Raw genomic sequence first — 21,835 nt, 5'->3', positions numbered from 1 at the left:
ATCCTTCTCTTTTCTTTCTTTAAGCTGGACTGTAGTCACGTATTCCACTTACAGTGCTGTCGAAGAGTTTTAGAAAACAGGTGGCTTGGTCCAAGGATAACATTTGGATTTATATCTTGTCCCATTTGCAAGGTATGGAAAGAATCAGAAATTATCTACTTTCTATTTATTTTCATCTTTATCTTCATCTTTTATCTTTCAAAATAAACATGTTGTCAGCATCTCTCAAGTGTCCTTCCCAGTTTACTTTTTACCACCAGCTTCCATCAGTTTCTCTCCTCATCTCGGTGGTACCTGAGAATGTTATAAGATCCCTCTATCTATTATAATGCATTTCAAAACAGTAATTGTCAATTAAAAGTTGGTTAAATTAAACATATTGTATCTGGAAATCCATTTAGACATCATCATGCATTGAAGGGCATGCATACATCGTTACTTTCAGACCCTCTGAGAGTTCAGATCATGTGACATGACAATGGGTGACTACCAAAAAGAAGAATGAGTCTGTGGTGCTTGTAGGTACTGCTACCTGCCATTAAAGAGTGAAATCTGAACTTTCAGTGCCATTAGGACAGATTCTTGTAGCGCTCAGGTAAAATAAGGAGAAAATTTTTGAGATTTTGACACGTCTTTACAAAGATAGTATGTAAAATAGCAAGTTGTTTTGGCAAGCTAATAATGATTAACAAAAAAAATCGTTTGTTTAAGAATGTGATTGACATGCATTCTCTATTCTTTCTTCATTCCTTTTTGTTCTATTCAGTTCTCTCTATTTTCTTATCCTCAGATTTGCAGACTGATATACAGGATATAACATGGAAAGACAACACAGGCATTGCTTAGTTAGACTGAGAAATAATCAAAAAGATTGTCGTATTTTGCTCTCCCTTCTCAGATGGTGCCGCAAAGAAAGGTCACATTTTGGAAATGATACATGAAAGTGGTATAGAAAATATTACATGCTCATTTCTATTACCTAGCATTCTACCCTGCCCCCAAGGAACCAAAACACACACGCACACACACAGAGGGAGTGTGTCTTATTTGTGGCAGCAAGGTAACCTTTTATTCCCGGAATGGCTAAGGCAGAAGGAGACATATTTCATACTCAGGAATATGAAGCTAATAAAATGGAATTTTCATGCTCTTGCCCCACTTGACCCCATTTTTCCTGTCTTGGGGAAAATATGGGTTTGTAAGGACTTTCCAGGATTATTTTTAAATGGCATTTTATCTAGAAAATGTTTGGTTATCTCATAGCACAGTGTTTGCGGTTAGGTGCACACTAAGTGTTCGTTGAATTAATAAATAAATGATTCTGTTAAAGAATGTTCATTTTTTAAATTTCAGAACAAAATAAATCATGTAGTATTAAAAGACCTGCTTGATCCAATAAAAGAACTCTATGAGGATGTCAGAAGAAAAGCCTTAATGAGATTGGAATATGAAGGTCTTCATAAGAGTGAAGCTATCACAACTCCTGGTGTGAGATTTTATAATGACCCAGCTGGCTATGCCATGAATAGATATGCATATTATGTCTGCTACAAATGCAGAAAGGTATGCTAGTAATTATACTAAGAATTTTAAGACTAGAGATTACAAATTAAGAAGTTGAATTATATAATGATATCTAATTATTCTTACGTCTTGTGTCTGAAGTTAAAAATGAGAAAGCTTGGTACTATGATTCAAGTTGAATTTATTTACTTAATTTGTTTTGAGATTTTTTTTAACCTATACAGACTATTTCTAAAATATGAAATATTTCTGTACACAAGCTATTTCCCATCGGTAATAACCTCCTGTTTGCCTAATTCAGTTGGTTCTTGAATAAGCTTCTCTTACTTGACTCCTCTGACCATTTGCTCCTTAAAATTCTTACTTCCTTGGCTTCCAGGACAACACTCTCTTTTGATATCCTCCTTCCTTTCTGGTCATTTGTCTTGAACTCCCTCATAGGGTTCTTTCTCGTTCACCTACCCCGACCTATCTGTTTCCCCAGCACTCCATTCTTGCCTAATAATACCTCCTTACCCTGTGACTTTCTGTATATCCCTGCCTTGGCCTACCAACCTATACTGTTCTGACCTTCCAGAATTTTTGAGATTTGTACACAAATATCCAACTGCCTACCAGACATTTGGATTTCTCACAGATACTTCAAAGTCCACGTGTTCAGTATTACCTTCATCAGCTTTGACTTTCTCAATCTCCAGTCTTTGTTTACTAAGTCCTGTCGATTCTGTCTCCAAATCTCTCGAATTTTTTTTTTCTTTCTCTTACATCTTTGTAAGAGAAACCTTTGTAAGAGCAACCCTAATCATTTTCTTTGTTAATTATAGTAGCCTTCTTACTGAGCTCCCTGTGTGCTGGCCCTCACCCCTCTATTCCATCCTTTACACTTACACTGCTACTAGTAGTTTAATATTTGTAGATCTCAAATTTGATTATTTCATTCCTCTGCTTATAATCCTGTAGCCCTGTCCACCTCTCCAGTCTCATCTCCCAGTATGCTACCATTTGTGCCCCATGCTACAGAATACTGAATGACTTGCAATTCCCCAAACTCGGCCGTGTTTGCTTCCTCACTGACACCTCCATGCCATCACGTAGGTTATTTCTCATCATAGCATGCCCTTCTCTACCTCCTACTCTGCATTTCACTCTCACTGCCACCCACCTGCACACACGTGCTCATATGTGTAGCCAAATCTGTCTAATCATACTTTCAGATTCAGCTCAGGTTTCACCTCCTCTGTGAGGTGCCCACACCTCCCCACCACCACCACACAATTTTGATATCTTACACACATCCATCATAGCACTCGTTATTCTGCATTATGATTACTGGTTCACTTGTCTGTCTGCTCCACTTGATAAGTTCCATGAGGACAAAGACTATGTTTTTTCATTTCTCTATCTCCCGTACTTGGCACTTATTAGACACTAAGTTAATAGAGAATGAATAAATGAATAAAGAAATCAATAAATGAAGGGTGCATAGTTTCCCAGTGTAACAAAAAGAAAATACAGATAATGAATGCAAGGCTAAACAGGTAGATGATAGCCAGAAAGACAGACAAATATACGTAAACCCAAGGAAAGACCAGTAGTGTGCATCTGTGAAACTTGCAAATAATAAGATATTATTTCCATGTGTGTAATGTGTTTAATGTACTAAACATCATAAATGAATGTTGTACTACCACAAGGATGGCAGTCAAATGTCCAGGAAGCCAAGCAGAGAATCTAGAAAAGTGAAACAGCTGGAATACACCCCACAACAAATGAAATACTTCTGAGGCCAGATTTAGCTGGTGGACAACCATTTATAACCTCCGTTCAACGGAGCCTATCTTCTGACCTGTTTTTGTAGCACAGATAATAGATTTATCTTGACTCATCTTGTTTATCCCCAATTATGGACATAGCTTTTTGGCTATGGGACATGCACATGCAGACTGCCCCAATTATAATTGACCTCATTTATTCTGTGCGCAGAGCAAATACAGATAAATCATCTATCCTGAAAATTTCATTAATTCAAGTATCTATATTGGTTGCTGTTGAGTTCCTGCATATAGTGTAGCTATATAAGTATGAGCAGTTTTCTGAACAGAATTACCAGACTTGCCTTTCCTTTTTGAAGATTTTTGTATGATCAAAATTGATTTTTTCTTTCCCATTTAGCCTCAGGGTTATAATTCTGTACTAATATTTATTTTAGGCATATTTTTTGTTCTACAGTATTAAAATTTGGAAATTTCTAAGCGTATTTTTTAAAGCAGTAGAAGGGAATATGTTATTTAATATTCCAAAATGAGAAAAACTATTCAAACTTTGCCCCGAAAAAGTGTAGTTTCTCTTTACTACTTAATATCCTATTCTTGATAGTTATTTGGAATATTATACATTTTTTTATTATTTTGCTTTGGCAGTACAATGTTTAAACTTCCTACTGTGAGCATGAGTCCATTCCAGAATTGAAGTAGCTTTATTTCTTACTCTGATCTGTGCTACAGGCAGCAATATGGGCATCCACTTGGCATTGCAAAGGAGTGTCTAATAGACAAGAGTATTTCCAAAGACCTCTTGATCTTACTTCCCCTCCGTCATACTGTATCTCCAATGGCAGAGTTTCCTTTTTTCCTGCTATAACCTAAATGTGTTTTCTCCATAGGCATATTTCGGTGGCGAAGCTCGCTGCGATGCTGAGGCTGGACAAGGGGATGATTATGATCCCAGAGAGCTCATTTGTGGTGCCTGTTCTGATGTGTCCAGGGCTCAGGTGGGCAGAACATTTTATTAGAAAGGACAGCTTAAAATGTTAAACTTCTTTTTTTTTTTTAATGATAATATAACCAATATGGTGGGAATGGTATAGCAGGTTTTTCCCCCAGTGTTTTCTGATGTTTGTACAGCAGTGTATACTTTTCCAAATTGTTTCATATATATTATTTCTTTTGGATGGTATTTACATTTTATAATTTTGTCTCTCATAAAATAATCACCACATTTCAACAGGTAATAAATTTACTTATTTCATTTTCTGAAACCTGCAGTCACACTTCTACGTTTTCCCCTCTTTAGTGAAATCTTCACAGCACATCTATGAGATTGAGAGATAGATGAAATATTAGTTTTTCAATTTGGCTGACCAGGAAACATTCACAAGGAAATTAGGTGGCTAGCTTATTAAATAAGATTGGTTGTGATGGAGCTGGGATTAGAACTTGGGGCTTTGTCCAGACTTTTTGGGCAAAGCCACACATTTATTCCTTAATTTTTTTAATATGTGTATCATCAGTTTTTCAATCAGTTTTGAGAGTTATGTATACTCTCAAAATATGAATCACTGAGCGATGTACATGGCTATCTTAAGTATAATTGAAATAGACTCATTATAATCTTGTGTCTGTCTATTTTCTTTTGCTATAGATGTGTCCAAAACATGGCACAGACTTTTTGGAATATAAATGTCGCTACTGCTGTTCAGTGGCTGTCTTTTTCTGTTTTGGAACAACACATTTTTGTAATGCTTGTCATGATGATTTTCAAAGAATGACTAGCATTCCTAAGGAAGAACTACCACACTGTCCTGCAGGTATGCTTTTAATATTTTTAAATATGATTATGATGTATATGGTATCTGGCTTTATTTAATGATCACATGAGAACACTTTGTTTCAAGTGGCAGAAACCCCATTAAAAAAACTATCCTAAAGAATCAAAGGGAATTCTTTGGCCCTTGTAAGCTTCTGACTTTCTGAGTGAAGTAGAAAGTAAGATCAGCACTGTGAGTGAGGAGTGAGGAGCTATAATGGAGCAGATTGCTTGGGGAATGAGAAGGAAGTCAACTATTAGTAAAAGGATCGCTGTTCAGCACTGAAGGGCCATGTGAAGTTTGAAATTATAAATTGGTAATAGAACCATTTAAAGGGATTTTGTGATTTTTTTCTCCTAAGAAGCCTGGAACCAGCACCATAAAATGGACAAGTGATTTGATCTAGAATGTCTGGGAATTGGCAGTGTAGTGAACATCAGAAAGCTAAGGGAATTAAAGAAGCCACTGAAAATATAGGAGAAATGATTATGGAGGTCAGGCTGAGAAAAAATGGATCTGAAACCAAAAACAGATTGAAAAATCGGAAGAGGCCAGGAGGCTGGTGATCACAATGAGGTGGAATACTAGGCTTAACAGAAGTGAGAGAAGTGGAAGGGAGGTAAATGTGACCATAGAAGAGAATTTTACATGAGGTATATCTGAAATTAGTGAAAACACATACAAAAGTACACACACCACAATTTGCAATGTTGTTAAAGCTGGGAAACACACTCTCTCATCCATTGCTTATCGAGTGCAAATGGTCAGACCCTATGGTGCTTCTCAAAATTCACATACATCTACCCTCCCACAGTCCCACTTCTGGAGATATACTTACATATGTGAGAGAAATAAAAAAGGGCAAATTTACAAGGTTATTCATTGCCTCGTTGCTTATAATAATAAAATTTGTAAACAGACAAGTATCCAGTAGGAGGTTGGTTAAACACTAAATACTATGCACCATTAAAAATGAAGATGACTGAGAATGGAGTTTGTATGTACTAATATGGAAAGATCTGTAGGGATAGTGTTAAATGAAAAATCAAATTACACAACAAGGTGTGTGTGTGTGTGTGTATATATATATATATATATATAATATGCTGCCTTTTGTAAGAAAGGGAGAAATGAGAATATATACTCATTTGTTTATATTTGCATTAAAAATGAAATATATATAAGAAATTAATAAAATTGATTAACTATTGGGGAAAACAGGGAAGATGGGGTAGAGATGGGGGAAGGTGACTTCTTGTCTAAAATTTTTTAACATTTTGATTTTTAAACCATGTGAAATATATTATCTATTCAAAAACAAAGGTAATGAGATAAATAGGATTTTTTTAAGTATGGCTACGTTTTGCTATTTGCTCATGTCAAATAAAAATTGTTACACTGTTCCTCCTCTAAAAACTTTTTTTTTTAAGTAGAAGTAGTGTACTTGAAAGAAGTGAGATCAGAATAATGTGAGGCTAGAGTGTTTAGGGAAATAGCCAGAATGAAGATGTGAGCCGCGATTAGCAGGAGGAGGAGAGTGAGCTGGAGATCAGCAAATGAAGAGAGTGAAAGGGAGCAGTGTTCTAGCTTCAAAAGGAAGGGGGGTTATTGAATGCAAGTTGCAGGTTAGTAGCCTGAAAATAAATGGGAACCAGGAAAGTCAGTCTTGCTTCCTGGCCTTATAACGTGGAGGAGCTTAGGAGATAACCAACTTGTATTGAGAAGGTTTAGAGGCAAGCAGTGTCATCAAGGAAAATCCAAAGTTTACTTATTGAAAGCAAGTTTCTTCTATGTTAAAAAACAAAACCAAAACAAACAAAAAAACGCTAAAAACAATACGGAAGTTGCTAGCAATGAAACAAGTGTTCAAGAGAACACAGTGGTTGGGTAGTCGCTGAGAGGAGGACAGGTCAAGGCTTCTCTTCATACGTTCACATGATCATCCAGGTCGGCCAACAAAAAGGACTTCGTCCTTTAAACAGTTGTGAATCACAGGAATAAGGCAGGAAAGGAGTTAGGGAGATGGCAGAAGGAAGGAACTGACATTGATCCTGGGCGTTTTTACATATATTTTCTCACCTAATTTTTCCAACCTACAAGGTAGGTAGTATTATCCCCACGTTCACAAATGGAAAATTAAGGGCTTAGAGAGGTTAAATAACTGGCCTAAGATCAAGATTGAGGTGTGCTCTTGCAGCCTCACACATTCCTCTAACTCATGCGTTCATTTAGACAACTGGAGGAGAGTTAGAGACCCTGCAGTGAAATCAGCAGGGAAGATGGTCGTGCAGTTTACTTACAAGGACAGAAAGATCGATTCTCTAACCGTTGTCAACCCATTAATTCTAATTTTTAATATATGGATGAGGACAAGAGTCCAGATTAAGAAGTTGAAGTAGATAATCCCTCTGTCCATTCCTTTCTAAAATATTTATTGACTACCTTCTTGGTGCCAGGATATTTAATCTTCACAGTACCCTGCGAGTTAGATATTGCTGTGCCTATTTTAAAGATGAGGAATCTAAGAATCAGAAAAATTAACTTTGCCTAGTTTCCTTATCTACAAAATGGGGATATTTCCTGAATGTTAGAAGATTAAGTGGGTTGATATACTAGAACAGTGCCTCAATAGTAAGCACTCAAATGTCTGCAGGTGTTTTTTCTTTTGTTTGTTTTTACTTTACTATTATTTTTTAGCATCATGTTAAACTATGAACTCCCTGAAGATAGGGGCCATGTACTATTCGTCTTTACATCCAAGCACCTAACACAACCATTCATGCATTAGACACTCAGCAAATATTTGTTGAATAAATGCCCCTTTATTTTTTCCCTGAAAAAGCCCACAGACTGTAGTTTGCAGGAGCCACCATTGATGGTGTTGTGTACCTGAGCTGGTTCCGCCATTCAGTATCTCCCTCCTGACCACTCTCCCTCACGCACTGGTGAGCAGGCAGAATATCACTGTGTGGTGTGATTTGGGGGTGACATACTGATATACTTTATAACAGGAATAATTGCCTTTCTAACAAACTTCTGATATCCTCCCACCCTGACCCATCCTGGGGTCACGTGCCTGTATTTGTTTGAAGCAGCACTGACTGCTGCACTGGTGTCTGCTAGCTGGAACCAACAGTTGACTTCTCCCTCTGAGATCAGCTGACCAGTTTGATAACCTACCTTCATGCCTTGGTCTTACTCTTCTACGGAACTTACTTTTTATTCCTTTAGATCAGGCCACAGTTTGTTGTTCAGTAATAGTAATAATAGCTAACATTGAGTATTTATACTATGGCAGGCTAAGAGCTTTATAAACAGTAGCCTTTTACCCCTCAGGTTTTCCTTCTTTTACGTCAGAGAAGTTTTTAAACCTAGAAGAGGTAAATTAAATGAGATCTCATTCCCCATTGATCTGGATAAGCTCATTCCATCCAATCTCATACTTTTTTCTCAAAAAAAATCAAAATTTACATGTATTGTTTTGGAAACTAGCTGTAGGAAACGAATGCATAGTTGTATTCCTTCCTCTGCTAACAGAGACTCGGATTCACGTATAAGCCCAGCCTGGATTCCCCACACAGTAAAGCTCTTCACTTCTAAAGGAGCTAAAAATCCTTTGTACATGATATGAAACAGATGACCTGAAGCACACTAATGTAGCAAGTCTTTTAAAAAATAAAGTATGGTTTTTTATATATTTTTAAGCCTAGTTTTTTTGATTATCTACAAATTTATATCTCCCCCAAAGTGTTTCTTTCAGATTATTACATTTTATATTATTTTACCATTCATATTTTTAAGCTGATTTTCATTTTCCTACTAATCTCCCTTGAGATACTTTTTTAAATAACACTAATACAGTCATGCATTGCTTAACAACAGGGATACATTCTGAGAACTGCATCTTTAAGTGATTTTGTCATTGTGCAAACATAGAGTATGCTTACACAAACCTAGATGGTATATCCTACTACACACCCAGGGCATATATACTAATGGGGGACCACCATCGTATATGCGAGCCGTTGTTGACTGAAATGTCATTATGCTGCACATGACTGTAATCAGGCTTTGCATTTTACCAATATGTGCTTTTTCTTCATAAAAGGTAGAAGGTTAACATGGCCTGTTTATACTTAAGTTTATTTTTACCTGGGGAAAAACATGCTATACAAAAGTCTTCATATTTTCTCATCCAGAATAATTTTCTGCTAGACTAAGCTGAGAGATTTTGTGACCATTTTTATTCATTGTTCTTTGCTTTAAAATGATGTGTCTAATTCATTTATTAATAGAAAATGATCTGTAGCTCCTAGTCGTTATCTCTGGGCAGGATGTTGTGTGTGAGGGACCTTGTCCCTTCCTCTGTTATGTATGTGTGATATGTTGAATTTTTTATGGTGAACACTTTTGTGGTTAGAAGAAAAATAATTTTTTAATTTTATATTTGCAAAACCCATAGTCATGTTATTTCTTTGAAGAACTTATCGGCAACTTATATTTACATTAGGTTTGTATGTATGTATCTTTTTTTTCAATTATATTCTTTTGCCTCCTTCAAAATTTATACAGGTCCCAAAGGCAAACAATTAGAAGGAACTGAATGTCCGCTCCATGTTGTTCATCCACCCACTGGGGAAGAGTTTGCTCTGGGTTGTGGAGTGTGCAGAAATGCTCACACTTTTTAGAACACTCAGATTCCTTTGTCTACAGAGAAAAGTTGCCTTCATCCCCAAGCGGATGTGATGAAGTTTAAACTCTGCTCAGGATAAGGACGGGACCATTTTTACATCCATGAAAATGAACCATTCACAGTGCAAGAAGGATGCCAAATACCGTGTACATAATTCTTGCTATGGAAAGTTTCCCCATTATTTCGGTTTATCTTCTTTTGAACCAAGACATCAAACTTGTGAGGTGTTTGCATGTGGCCATTACTGTCATTGGCCTGTGAAGCATTGGACATTTATAGATAATTGATATAAAAGAATTGCCATGCCCATGGACTAAGAATGATGCTGGCTTTCAAGCAAAAAAGAAAAATAATCATTGTTTATTGTATACTACCTTTTTGTAATCCTGTACAATTGCATCACGGGTGGGGATAAAAAGAGGAATATTCTGATTTATTTCCTAGACTGTTATTTAAAAAAAAATTGTGTTAGGATGGCATATAAATGTAATAAGTATCACACTGTATATAAAGATATCAATGTTTGTCCTGTATAAGAATTACTAAATTACAAATGCAGTTTCATTTAAACTTCTAGGTTAAGTTGAGCCTGAAATTTTAATGAAGTGCAATACTGAGTGTGCCTCATTATCTTGCAGCTGTAAACATATTGGAATGTACATGTCAATAAACCACTGTACATTTTTATACAGTGATAAAGTCTAACAATTGTGTAAGGTGTTGCTTGAAAAACAAAATTTAAATACCTTTAAAGTCTACAACTCCATCCAGTTTCCCTTGGAAAGAAATTGACTAACACAGCGCAGTCATAACTTTTATAAGTGTTAGGGAAAATAAGAGTAGTAATGAAGTAATTGTTGGAATCTTAATTAAACACTGGGTAGAAATATATATATATTTCTCTATATATGCCTATATATATATTTCTCTCTCTCTCTCTCTCTATATATATATGCCTCTCTCTATATATGTATATATATATATACACCTATGTTCAAAAGAGATTCCAGAACCTTCAGGGCAACACAGCCTTTTTCTTCACAACAGTCATTCTGCCGTGAGGTTGCTGGGCAACAGGCATCAGAAAAGGATGACCTTGCTCCTCAGACAACCCCTCAGCCCCAGCTTCTGCCTCTCAAGACATACTTAAGAAGTTCTGCCTCTCCCTCCTTTTCCAGCCCTCGCCCGTCACGGTAATCTCACCCCATGCCCCGGCCCGTGGGGGACAGCTGAGGGTACTGGCTCAGGATTGGCTTTGATGATTCCAGAAAACACAAAGTAGGTCCAGAGACAGAAGCTGTTACTAGATATATCCCAGGAAAACTGGAAGGGAGAATGCAATGAGGCCATTGTGAACGTGGCTGACTTAAACTCCTAGGCCACAGGAATGAAACTAACCTTGAGAATGCCACACAATAGGAGATGTCACGGACACTTATTTGAGAACTGGAAAGAATACCATTTTGTGTGCATTAACTTTGCTGGCAAATGGATCGCCTCCGGTGTGTAAATTGGAATGGAAAGGAAAGGAAACGAGAAACTATTGAGATGGCTTGACTAGCATGAGCCATCTCAAGTTAATATTCCAGTAATAAAAGGAATAAGTGCAGCAAAGCCCTGCAACGTATTCTCGCAATGACTTCAACTCAGCTTTATTTATGTGGAAGCAGTTTTTAATCATATCCTAAGTGTCTGTAACCAGAAAACTTAAACATTTTAGGAATAAGTTATGACAAAGTACGGCTGGGAGATGGCTTTGGCACACATTTGGCTCAAGCGTACTGTGCACAGACCATTTTCGAATGCTGTGTGTAATGTACCAGGCAGGAAACAGAAAGCAGAATCATGACAGCAGGCGTTGGGGAATCTGGAAAGAAACTTTCTTTTCCTGTTGTATTTTCAGGCCTAGGAAAAGCCAATTTTCTTTAGCAGTTTTCTGGCCAGATTGTTTAGGTCTGAAAACTCCATGTTCTATCTATAAGCTTATTTGAAAAATACATGCAGTACTCTCTTGATTCACTTTGCATTCACAGTGGTTAGTGTTTCGCCTTCTTTTTCAGATTTTTGTGAAAAGCCCCAACATCTCTCCCTGCCTATGTCGTCACTGAATTCCCCCTATTCACAGTCGCGTGTGTTTCTGACAGTGGCTGTATGATGGAACACTGCAGCTCATTTTCCTGCAGTGCTGAAATTGAAGCCAGAGACTTGAGTTCAAGTTCGACTCTGCATCTGTTTTGGCTCTGTGACCTTGAGTCAGCCCTTACCCTTTATTAGTCACAATTTCTTAGAAATAATAATACATAATCTACGGGGCTGGCCCGGTGGCATAGTAGTTAAGTTCATGTGCTCCGGTTCGGCAGCCTGGGGTTCGCAGGTTCGGATCCCATGCGCAGACCTACACACCACTTATCAAGCCATGCTGTGGCAGGCATCCCACATATAAAGTAGAGGAAGACGGGCACAGATGTTAGCCCAGGGCCAATCTTCCTCAGCAAAAAGAGGAGGATTGGCAACAGATGTTAGCTCGGCTAATCTTCCTCACAAAAAAAGAAAGAATAATACATAATCTAAATCAGATGAGAAAGTATTTACAAAAGCACTTTATCCCACAATAAAGTATTATTCGAAAGTGAAAAGCAACAGAGAGAAGAACATTTATTTGACACCTCCTCAATGACAGACACTGAATTATAGGCATTTTATTTAATCCTCCCAGCAACTGTGTAGGGTAAAACATTATTAATCTCTTTTTAGCAGATGACTTTTAAAGGCTTAGTGAAGTTAAATAACTTGCATTAGATTCAGTTAATCTAATATAGATTTGACTGAAAAAAACCTGAGATGTGAATCCAGATCTTTCTGTCTCTCAAACCCAAACTCTTTCTACCACATCATGCTGTTACTATTACATTGCCAACTGGTTCTATGAAAAGCATTTATGAAATCGTAACTGAACACTTGGAATACGGGCAAGGTTGCAAAGGGAACAAGACAGTATTTGCCTCAAGGAGTACGCAGTATAAATCTGGAGAGCATGGCTCAGATCTCCCTTTAGGGGAGACCCTTCCTCGAGGAAAGCATTTAGCTAACAGCCTCCAGCTGCAGCACCTGTGGGATCCACCGCAGCACCTGTGGGATCCACCGCAGCGCCTGTGGGATCCCCCACAGCACTTGATCCAAAGCCACACTCTTCCCTGACAGCGCCAGTCAATGAGAGAGCATGGCAGGGGTGCTAGAGCCTCGCCATTTCTGCCCAAGGAAGCACTCCTTGGACAATCCTTGCATCAGACTCGGGCTAGCCAAGACTTCCTTAGAGCTGCACTGCACTCGGAGGCTTTTCCTACCCAATCTTCCTTCTTCCTGTCCTTTCACAGATGCCACACCCACGTCGCAGTCTGAAGGCTCTCCCTGCCTACTCCTCCTCCCTCACCTCTGATCTCATTGGCACTACCCCAACAGATTTCTTGCACTTCTAACTTTATCTCAGCATCCACTTCCTAGAGGAACTGACTGACTGACGCGGGAGGATAATACATTTTAAATGACTTACTTATGGTTGCTTCATTTCACAAATGATGTAAGGTAGCTTAGAAAAAATACATAGACTATAAGACATAAATACTGGAGGGAGTTGCAGTGAAGAGAAATTATGAAAAAATAAAAGCAAAGATTAGAGATGACTGGCCAGTAAGTAACCATACATAGTTGCTAGAGAACAGGACATCAGCTTCACAAGAAGTATCTTAGCTAACAAAGCAAGGCAAGAAAACATGTTCATTTACAAGTTATAATGTCCATTTTCTCAAAAGAAGCAAATGTAGGTATGTGAGCCTAGTCTTGAAGGATGGATAAGTTTTAACAAGCAAAAGTGGGAAAGAGTGTTCCAGGGAGAGAGTGGGGTGAGAACTAAGGCATTGGCGTGTTCCTCAAGTGTAAGTAAGCTGTTTTGATTCATCAAGTCATTTAGTAAACATTTAAGCACATGTTCTATATCCACTCTTGATGGTACACGCTCATGAGGGTGGGAAGTACATTCCCAGTTGCTTAGTAATCATGACTTACACATAGAAGTTGCCTGATGAGTGAACTGTATGAGTTAGTGAGTAAATATGTGCAGCACACTGTGCCAGGTGCTAGGGATGAGACGTTCACAGAATGCAAATGAAGAAACATGTAAATACTAGGTTATTAAGAACTATAATCAAGGTTTACTAATAATAAGAGAGAACATCTATTGAGGGCTTACAGTGGCCAAGCACTGTGCTAATGCATGGGTGTGGTAGGCAGAATAACGGCCCGCCAAATATACCCACGTCCTAATCCCCAGCAGATGTCAATATGTTGCGTTATATGACAAAAGGGACATTGCAGATATGATTAAGGGTACAGACCCCGAGATGGGGAGATTTTCCTGGATTAACCTGGTGGGCCCAGTGTAATCACAAGAGTGCTAATATGGGAAAGAGGAAGCAACAGCGTCCAAGTTAAAGAAGAAGATGTGATGACAGAAGCAGAGCTCAGAGTTAGAGACTTGAAGACCCTACACCGTGGGCCTTGAAGATGGAGGAAGGGGCCAGGCGCCAAGGAACACAGGCACGCAGCCTCTAGAAGCTGGAGAAGGGAAAGAAACACATTTTCCCCTAGAGCCTCCAGAAGGAATGCAGCTCTGCCAACACCTTGATTTTACATACTTTGCATACATTAACTCATTTAATTCTAATGACAACTCTATGTGGTAGATATTATTATTATTATTATTTCCATTTTACAAATGAGGAAACTGAAGCACAAAGAAGTTAAGTAACTTGTCCAAGTTCGTGTATCCAGAAAAGGGAGAATCGTGATCAAAACCTAAGCCACGGCCGAGATCCACATCTTCTCCATTTCACTCTAGAGCAGCTTTAACTGAGCAGTGGAGACGGGGCTCTCAAGTTTGCAAGGCCCGAGAAGGGCATGAGGAGACAAGGGTTCCTCCTCCTGTGGGGAAACGCCAGACTGGGAGACTAGAAAGAGGTTCAGAAAAAGGAAAGGAGATGGGAAAGAGAAAAAAGAAGTCAAAGAGTGGGAAAGAACATGTGGAGAATCCTTATGAAACTATAAATCTAGAAGGCCCTTCCCTTGTATGGTTCAAAGGAATGCCTAAGGGTAGAACCGAAAGTTCTGTTCCTCGCCGACTCAACTGCTCTTTAGAGATCTACCTGCCCCTCCGGAAAGAACTTCATGCATCTTTCTAGTAAGGTCTGCAGTTGATCCGTCAACTTGGAAGGCAGGAAATCCTTCAAAAAGAGGCAGTCATCATGCCCAGTCATTTTCCTGGGCCTTCATCCCCATCCACCACCATCGCTATATTACTAGACAGAATCATTCTTGATTAATGGCAGCTATGGAGAAGATGCCACACCCACCCCCACTCCCCGACACAGGACACAGTGGAACCAAATTCCACGATCACCTTTCAGTTAAAGGGAAGCATCATTTGAGACCCAAAGAGGAGCCTTTCCGGGTCAAGTTTGCACTGGTAAGCAGTTTTTGTTGCAACCAAAAGAAAGCAAATGCAAAATAACTTCAACAAGCAAGAAAAAAATGAAATCTCTGGGATCCCTCCAGGCCTGGGAATAGGGTAGAACCAGGGCTGTGGACTCTGGCTCCATCTCTCCTCTAGGTCCTCTCTCTGCATCTATTTTGCTCTTCTCTCTCACTGCAGAGCACTTTTTTCTGCTTTCCAGACTAGGTAGTAGCAAATGACCACCCGTAGCTCCTGGGTCTATATGTTACAAGTCCAAGCACCCAAGGAAGGGACTACTCTCTTTTGGTATTAATTCCAAATTCCCAGGGGAGGGACTGTCTCAGCTTGGATGGCGTGTGCATTTCTGGACCAATCAACTGTGGACAGGGGCCAGATTCATGTGCTACAGGAAGCCATTACTAAACCAAGTAGATGGGGAGGAGCTTCCCCCAAAAAGAGCTGCCAGGCAGGCAATTGAATAGGTGTCCACTACAGGGCCATAGCAGATTTCAGTCCCGGGAGAGAGTTGAACGTGTTGACCTTCTAATTATGATTCTATCTGCTTACTAACTCCTGGCCTTGTGCTTTTCTTGCCACCTGGATAGATTGCCTCTCTTCTGTCAAATTTCATTACTTTCTTCAAGATTTGATTCAAAACTGCCCTTGGTGAATGAATGAGCTCTCCCTGTCTATCCCTGTTCCACCCTGCATCTCATGCCCTCAGCACCTTTGTATACAGTGTTAGTCTTATTATAAGGAACTTATACATATTTATACAACTGTTTTCTAATTTCATTGGAGGATGTTATCCTTTTAGACAGCTATCAAAGTACAGAGGAGGACCGAGGACTTTCCTCCTCTGCAACCACAAAGCACTTTGTAAACAGTGGAGGAGAATGAGGAGAAGGAGGACGAAGAGGAGGAGGAGGAGGAGGAAGAGGATGGAGAAGAGGGGGAAGAGGAGAAGGGGGAGGTGGAGGAGGAGGAAGAGGAGGAGGAGAAGGAGGAACTTAGTAGCTGCAGTTTCTTTCTCCTGTGTTCTATTAACAGATTTCCTGTTTTCTGTGAGGACGTTCCCCATTCCTTGTGGGACTCGGGAAATTGGTGAATCATAAAAGCACAGATTCCTTGTATGATCTGAGTCCTCTGGTCCATAATCAAACTTACTTATGACTGCCCTCTCGTCACCATCCCATTCACCTCTTAAGATTCTTTCCTCCCCTGTAACATCTAACTGCCATCTACTCCCCATGACAGATTTATTTTAGTCACAACATGGCTCAAGTCCAGGACACTATACCATAAGCTCTGTCGTGTCGTGTTCTTTCATTCTTCAAAGAAACATTTACTGAGCCAGGAACTGTTCTACGAGCCTAGGATCTGTGAATAAAACAGACTAAGATTCACATTTTCATGGCGCTTTATTCCTCTAGAATATACGGGGAGACAGACATTAAACAACAGACGTACAATACATAATATGCTAGGAGGTGATATGTGCTGTGAGGAAAAAAAATAGGGCAAGGGGGCATTGGAGTGTTATTGTCATGGTTTTCTTTATTTTTTGGTTTTAGCGGTACATTGTTGGATTTGATTAACTAATATTTCTTTTCAAATTTTGCAGCTATTTTCAAAAGGGAAATGGGGCTACAGTTTTTTTCTTTTCCATATTTGGTTTGGTAATCGTGATTATACTAGCTTTATAAAATGACCTGGTGACTTTTTCTCTTCATTTTTTCTCGAACAACTTGTATAAGAAAGGATTAACTCTTAGTTGGAAGTCTGGTAGGGCTCACTTGTAATTCTCTCTGGGCCTGGGGTTACTTGGACGAAAGGGCTTTGAAAATTACTTCAGTGCTTATTGATCTGTTCAAATTCTCTACTTCTTCCTGCCAATTTTGGCATTTTATATTTCTCTAGGACTTTATTCTTTTTATCTAGGCTTTCCATTTTATTGGTTAATAATTATTTATAACATACTTTTATTATTTTAAATACCTGTGGTGGCTATATTTGTTCCCCCTTTTAAAAAGTATGTATTTTGTTAATTTGCAACTTTTTTCCCCTTCATCAATCGGACCAGCGTTGTATCTACCTTATTCACTTTTATTTTAACCAGGTTTCGTTTTTGATCTTCTCTATTTATTTTTTTCCTATTTTATTGATTCCTGCCCTTGTGTTTGTTATTAAATCTCGTCCAGTTATCTACTACTGGAGGACAAACTACTCAACACTTACTGGATTAAAACAGTAATTTATTATTGTCTCTCAGGGTTCTGTGGGTTCACTGAGCATTGCCCCCTGAGGCTTTGTCTTCCTAAAACATGAGACTGGTTCTTTGGATACACTGTCCAAAGAGTAAGCATTCCAAGAGACTCAGATGAAAGCTTTAAAGTTTCTTATGGCCTAGCCTTGATTTAAAACATCACTTCTGCCTCATGCTGTTGGTGAAACAAAGCCCAGGTTTAAGGGCAAGGGAGTAGGACTTCACATCTTAATGTGAAGAGCAGCATTTGCCTATGGGAACGGGAGGAATAGATGATAGCCATCTTGTAAGCTGTCACTATAATTTCTTTCTTGATGTTTCACATTTTTTCTGTTGCTTTTTTTCTCCTTTCTTTTTTTTAACTTATTGAGGTAAATACTTGGCTTTTGTTAAATTTTACTTGTTTCTGGATTACTATATTTAAAACTAGGAATCTCACTCTAAGTGTCAGTATAGATGTTTTTCACAACCACTGATATATATGGTATTTTCATTATTATACAAGAAAATATTTCCTTAATCTTGGTTTTCATTTACTTTCTAACTCATGTATTATTTTAGTTATGTTATTTAGTTTCCAAACAAATGGCATTTTTAGCTCTCCCTTTGTTATTCATTTCTAACTTTACCACATTATGTCTCACAAACATAGTCTGTATGATGCTAATCCTCTGAAATTTAAGTTTATTTTGTGGCCTAACATATGGTGTATTTCCTGAAGTGTTTTATTTCTCTACAGTGACTTTTTGCAGTATAAAATTCTACATATCCAAGAGCTTAAAGTTATTAATTGTGTTGTTCAGATCTACAATGATTCTGCTTATATTTTGCCTGCTGGATCTATCAGTTTCTGAGATTGGTGTGCTAAAATCTTCAACTACAGCTGTGGATTAATCTCCCTCTTCCTACAGTCCTATCAGTTGTTGCTTTTGTTACTGAGCAATGGGCTCGCTCTGCTCGCAGTGATCTGAGCCAATCACTCACAATGAGTTAAGGATGGAGAAAGGAAGCTTTAATTTGATTAACCAGTATAATCAGGAAGATGGCAGGCTAATGTCTAAAAAAAACCATCTTCTAGGATTACAGAACCTTGAGGTAGTTATATAGGGAAAGTGGGGAGTAAGGAGGGGGTTTAGAAACGTCAGCTTTCAGGCATGATGGGCTCTAGGGTCTTTCATTGTTCTTTTCTTCTGTCAGTGATGATGGATATCTTGTAGGTGTGTTTCCCACCTGTAGTCAGCCTGTTCCTAGAGAGAAACTCATAGAACAAAGTTTTAATTTATCAAGTTATAGGGGAGTACGTATGTAAGTGGAGGCCATAAATCAGGAGAGCACGTGAATTTTTTTAGAGTACATGCAGAGCAGTGAGTAGTCACACAGAGGAGGGGCTGGGGTCATTTAGCGTAACAAGGTGTACTTACTAATGTTTACTTACACTTTGTGCATTCTGTACATTGTAAGGTGCATATATGTTCATGATGATACCATCTTCTTGCTCTGTTTTTTCTTTTATTAATGTATCTTTTCCCTTATGACATTATTTGTATTGAATTCTATTTCATCAGCTATTAGAATTATTACTAAAGCTTTCTATTAATTCATTTATTTTCAATTCTATATATACTTCCCATCTAGTTATTATATATTTATATTAATCATATGTATGTTTGTGAAATTCATAAAAAATGATTATTTAAAAACTAGATGGATATAAAAAACAAATTAGAAATTTCTGGAATGGAATTTTCAATAGTTGGTATAAACTCTAGATTGCAGACAGTCAAAGAGAAAATCAGTGAGGTAGAAGATAATATGTGATATAGCAGAGAGAGACAAAGAGATAAAAATATAAAAGGGCAATTAAAAGACGTAGAGGATGAATTGAGAGGAGTGAGTGTGAAGTCCTTAAGACCAAAATAGAAGGATTGATGGGAAAGGATTATTTGAAGAGACCGTGACTTGCACAGGGACAGGAGATGAGTTTGCTAGAGAAGTTGTAACTGACATCCCTGCATAAAGCAAGAATTTTGAAGATCTTTATCCTCCTCAAGGAATGGTTGGCTTACGGCACAGGGAGATGAACAGTAAACTAATCTGTCTTAGCTCGGGCTCTGAGTTAGAGAAAAGAAAAGACTTTTTAAGAATTCATAACCATGGGCTTGCCCTCACACAGGTTGGCCCAAGAACCCAGAAGTCAAGAAATTATTATACAAATTGTTCCAGGCTAGTAACGCCCTGCAGCACCCAGCAGAAGAAAACACAAAAGACCTCTCTGGAGTGACATACCCTCAACAAGGCTGCACAGGATTCCTACAGCTAAAGCTTCACAGATGAACTCACAACCCAAAATCATAAAATATGTGAGTAACAACCTACTATGAGAAAACATTTACAAAAATTGGCATTAGACCCTCAATTATTTCATATAATTAAAATGATTAGAGAAAAAAATAATTAAAAACAAGAGAAAAGAACATCAAGAAAGATCAGGCAGATATGAAAAAGAACCAAGTCCAACTTTTAGAAATAAAAGTTGGCAGAGATTGGCTTAACAGAGACTAAACAGAGCTGAAGAAAGAATTAGTGACTTGGAAGACAGATCTGAGGAAATTACAGAGCGTTCAGTAGAGAAAAATAAAGACACAAAAATATGAAATTAAGAGATATGGAGACAATCTTCCTATGCAAAAAAATTCCAAATAATTTATGTAGACATTACTCCCTCAAGGAGATAGAGATAACTCCCCATCCCTTTAGTGTGGGCTGTACTTAATGACTTCTTCCAAGGAGTATAGTATGGAAAGGAAGAGAAAAAGTAACTTTACAGTGGAGCAACTTGACCTCAATCTCTGATTAATATTAACATCAACAGGAATAAGTCCTTTTGGCATATACCCTTGATGTGATATGATGAGAATGGCACTTTATACATTTGTGATCTTCCTCCCAAACACTCATAACCTCATCTAATCACGAGAAAAACCAGAGACAAACCCCAAATGAGGAACATTCTACAAAATACTGGAGCAGTACTCCTAAAAACTGTGAAGGTCATCAAAACAAGGAATTATAAGATAGTGCTTAAGGAACTACTCAACACAACCTAATCTATTCTGATCCTAGAGTGCCAAGGTGGGGGTGGTGGGGCCCATCCTGGGTGGAAGGGGTACACTGTCTGTGGAGAATTTAACAACAATAATAAAGCTGACTAAATGTTGGTTTGCTTTTTATTATCACATGCACTGGCAATTCTAAACAGGGTTGGTAATAAAATATTCTTTCCTCTTGGACCAAACTACTCCACAGCCACCCTCCCCCTTCCGCCCCAATGCCACAGATCTTGACTAATATAATCGATAAATTAAATAAGTATTGACTGATTCAAAAATAAGCATGTTTCTTTTTTTCTAAAAGGTGAAATAAAATCTTTAAATAACAACAGGGAAGAAGAGGAAGCATTCAGTAAATTGTGCCAAGATCCTTGTCTCCTTTAGGGAGAGAACAGACTGTAACGAGAAATTAAAAAGTGACAACAATTGGAGTGTGAAAGTTTTAATGTGATATAATATCTACTAGTTATATATGCTGATTTCATTTAACGTGTTTTGCTGATCCTTTATACTGTTAACCTACCTTTAAATAAATGGGCCTGTATTTGACTGACTTGTTTTTCTTCCTCTAATAACTATCATTGCCTGTCTTAGAACTTCCTACTGTCCTTTGTCATTAGTCACTGAGGGACCTAAAAAAATATTGCAGTTCAGGTACATCCACATTATTATGTTGGTAGAGACTTGTTTAGCTCGACTTGATGATCACAGAGCCAGGCCCTAACAGAAAGTACCAGCAATTTCCCACACTGAATCTTAACATAATTTTACACATGGCTTCCTACCTCAGTTTGGGGTTGGGGCGAGTGGAAGACTGGAGAGCTCACTGAGCATCACTGCCTTCCAGTCTCTTACACATGGCTCAGATGGTTGAGAAAACATCTTTGAATAGAAAATGTCTTCTTTCTTATTTTTGAGGGAGGCAGGAGGGATGGTGCATGATTCAAGTTAGAAATGGCTTTAAGAAAACCCAGTATCCAAAAATCCAAAGTTTTAAAAGTTAACTAGGTAGCAGTCACACCCAAAGATGCCTGAATGTACAAAAGGCTTCATCAGAGGTTTTATTTTAAATAGCCATCTATTCCTTTGCACTTTCCTCAATGTGTTTCAGAAAGCTATGTACAAATTTCAGGGGTCTATCTATGTTATA

The 21,835-nt window shown here is 38.2% G+C and overlaps 1 protein-coding gene across 13 annotated transcripts in view; it reads left to right on the top strand.

The window, feature by feature from the left end:
- The window catches only part of MYCBP2 (MYC binding protein 2), a 256,327-nt gene extending 245,816 nt beyond the window's left edge, over window positions 1-10,511 (top strand). For 12 of the 13 annotated variants that reach the window (XM_058548329.1, XM_058548334.1, XM_058548335.1 and 9 more), the window contains 5 exons: window positions 25-132; window positions 1,354-1,563; window positions 4,187-4,294; window positions 4,945-5,110; window positions 9,683-10,511. In XM_058548329.1, coding sequence (XP_058404312.1) covers window positions 25-132; window positions 1,354-1,563; window positions 4,187-4,294; window positions 4,945-5,110; window positions 9,683-9,798 — 708 coding nt within the window. In that variant the 3' untranslated portion in view covers window positions 9,799-10,511. The remainder of the gene's footprint in view (window positions 1-24; window positions 133-1,353; window positions 1,564-4,186; window positions 4,295-4,944; window positions 5,111-9,682) is intronic. The other variant, XM_058548332.1, reaches the window with a different exon arrangement.
- Window positions 10,512-21,835: the final 11,324 nt, after the last annotated feature.

The sequence above is a fragment of the Diceros bicornis genome, chromosome 9 (genome assembly GCF_020826845.1).
Source record: "Diceros bicornis minor isolate mBicDic1 chromosome 9, mDicBic1.mat.cur, whole genome shotgun sequence".
NCBI lineage: Eukaryota > Metazoa > Chordata > Mammalia > Perissodactyla > Rhinocerotidae > Diceros > Diceros bicornis.
The sequence above is the reverse complement of the archived record's forward strand: the minus strand, read 5'-3'. Positions and strand labels throughout refer to the sequence as shown.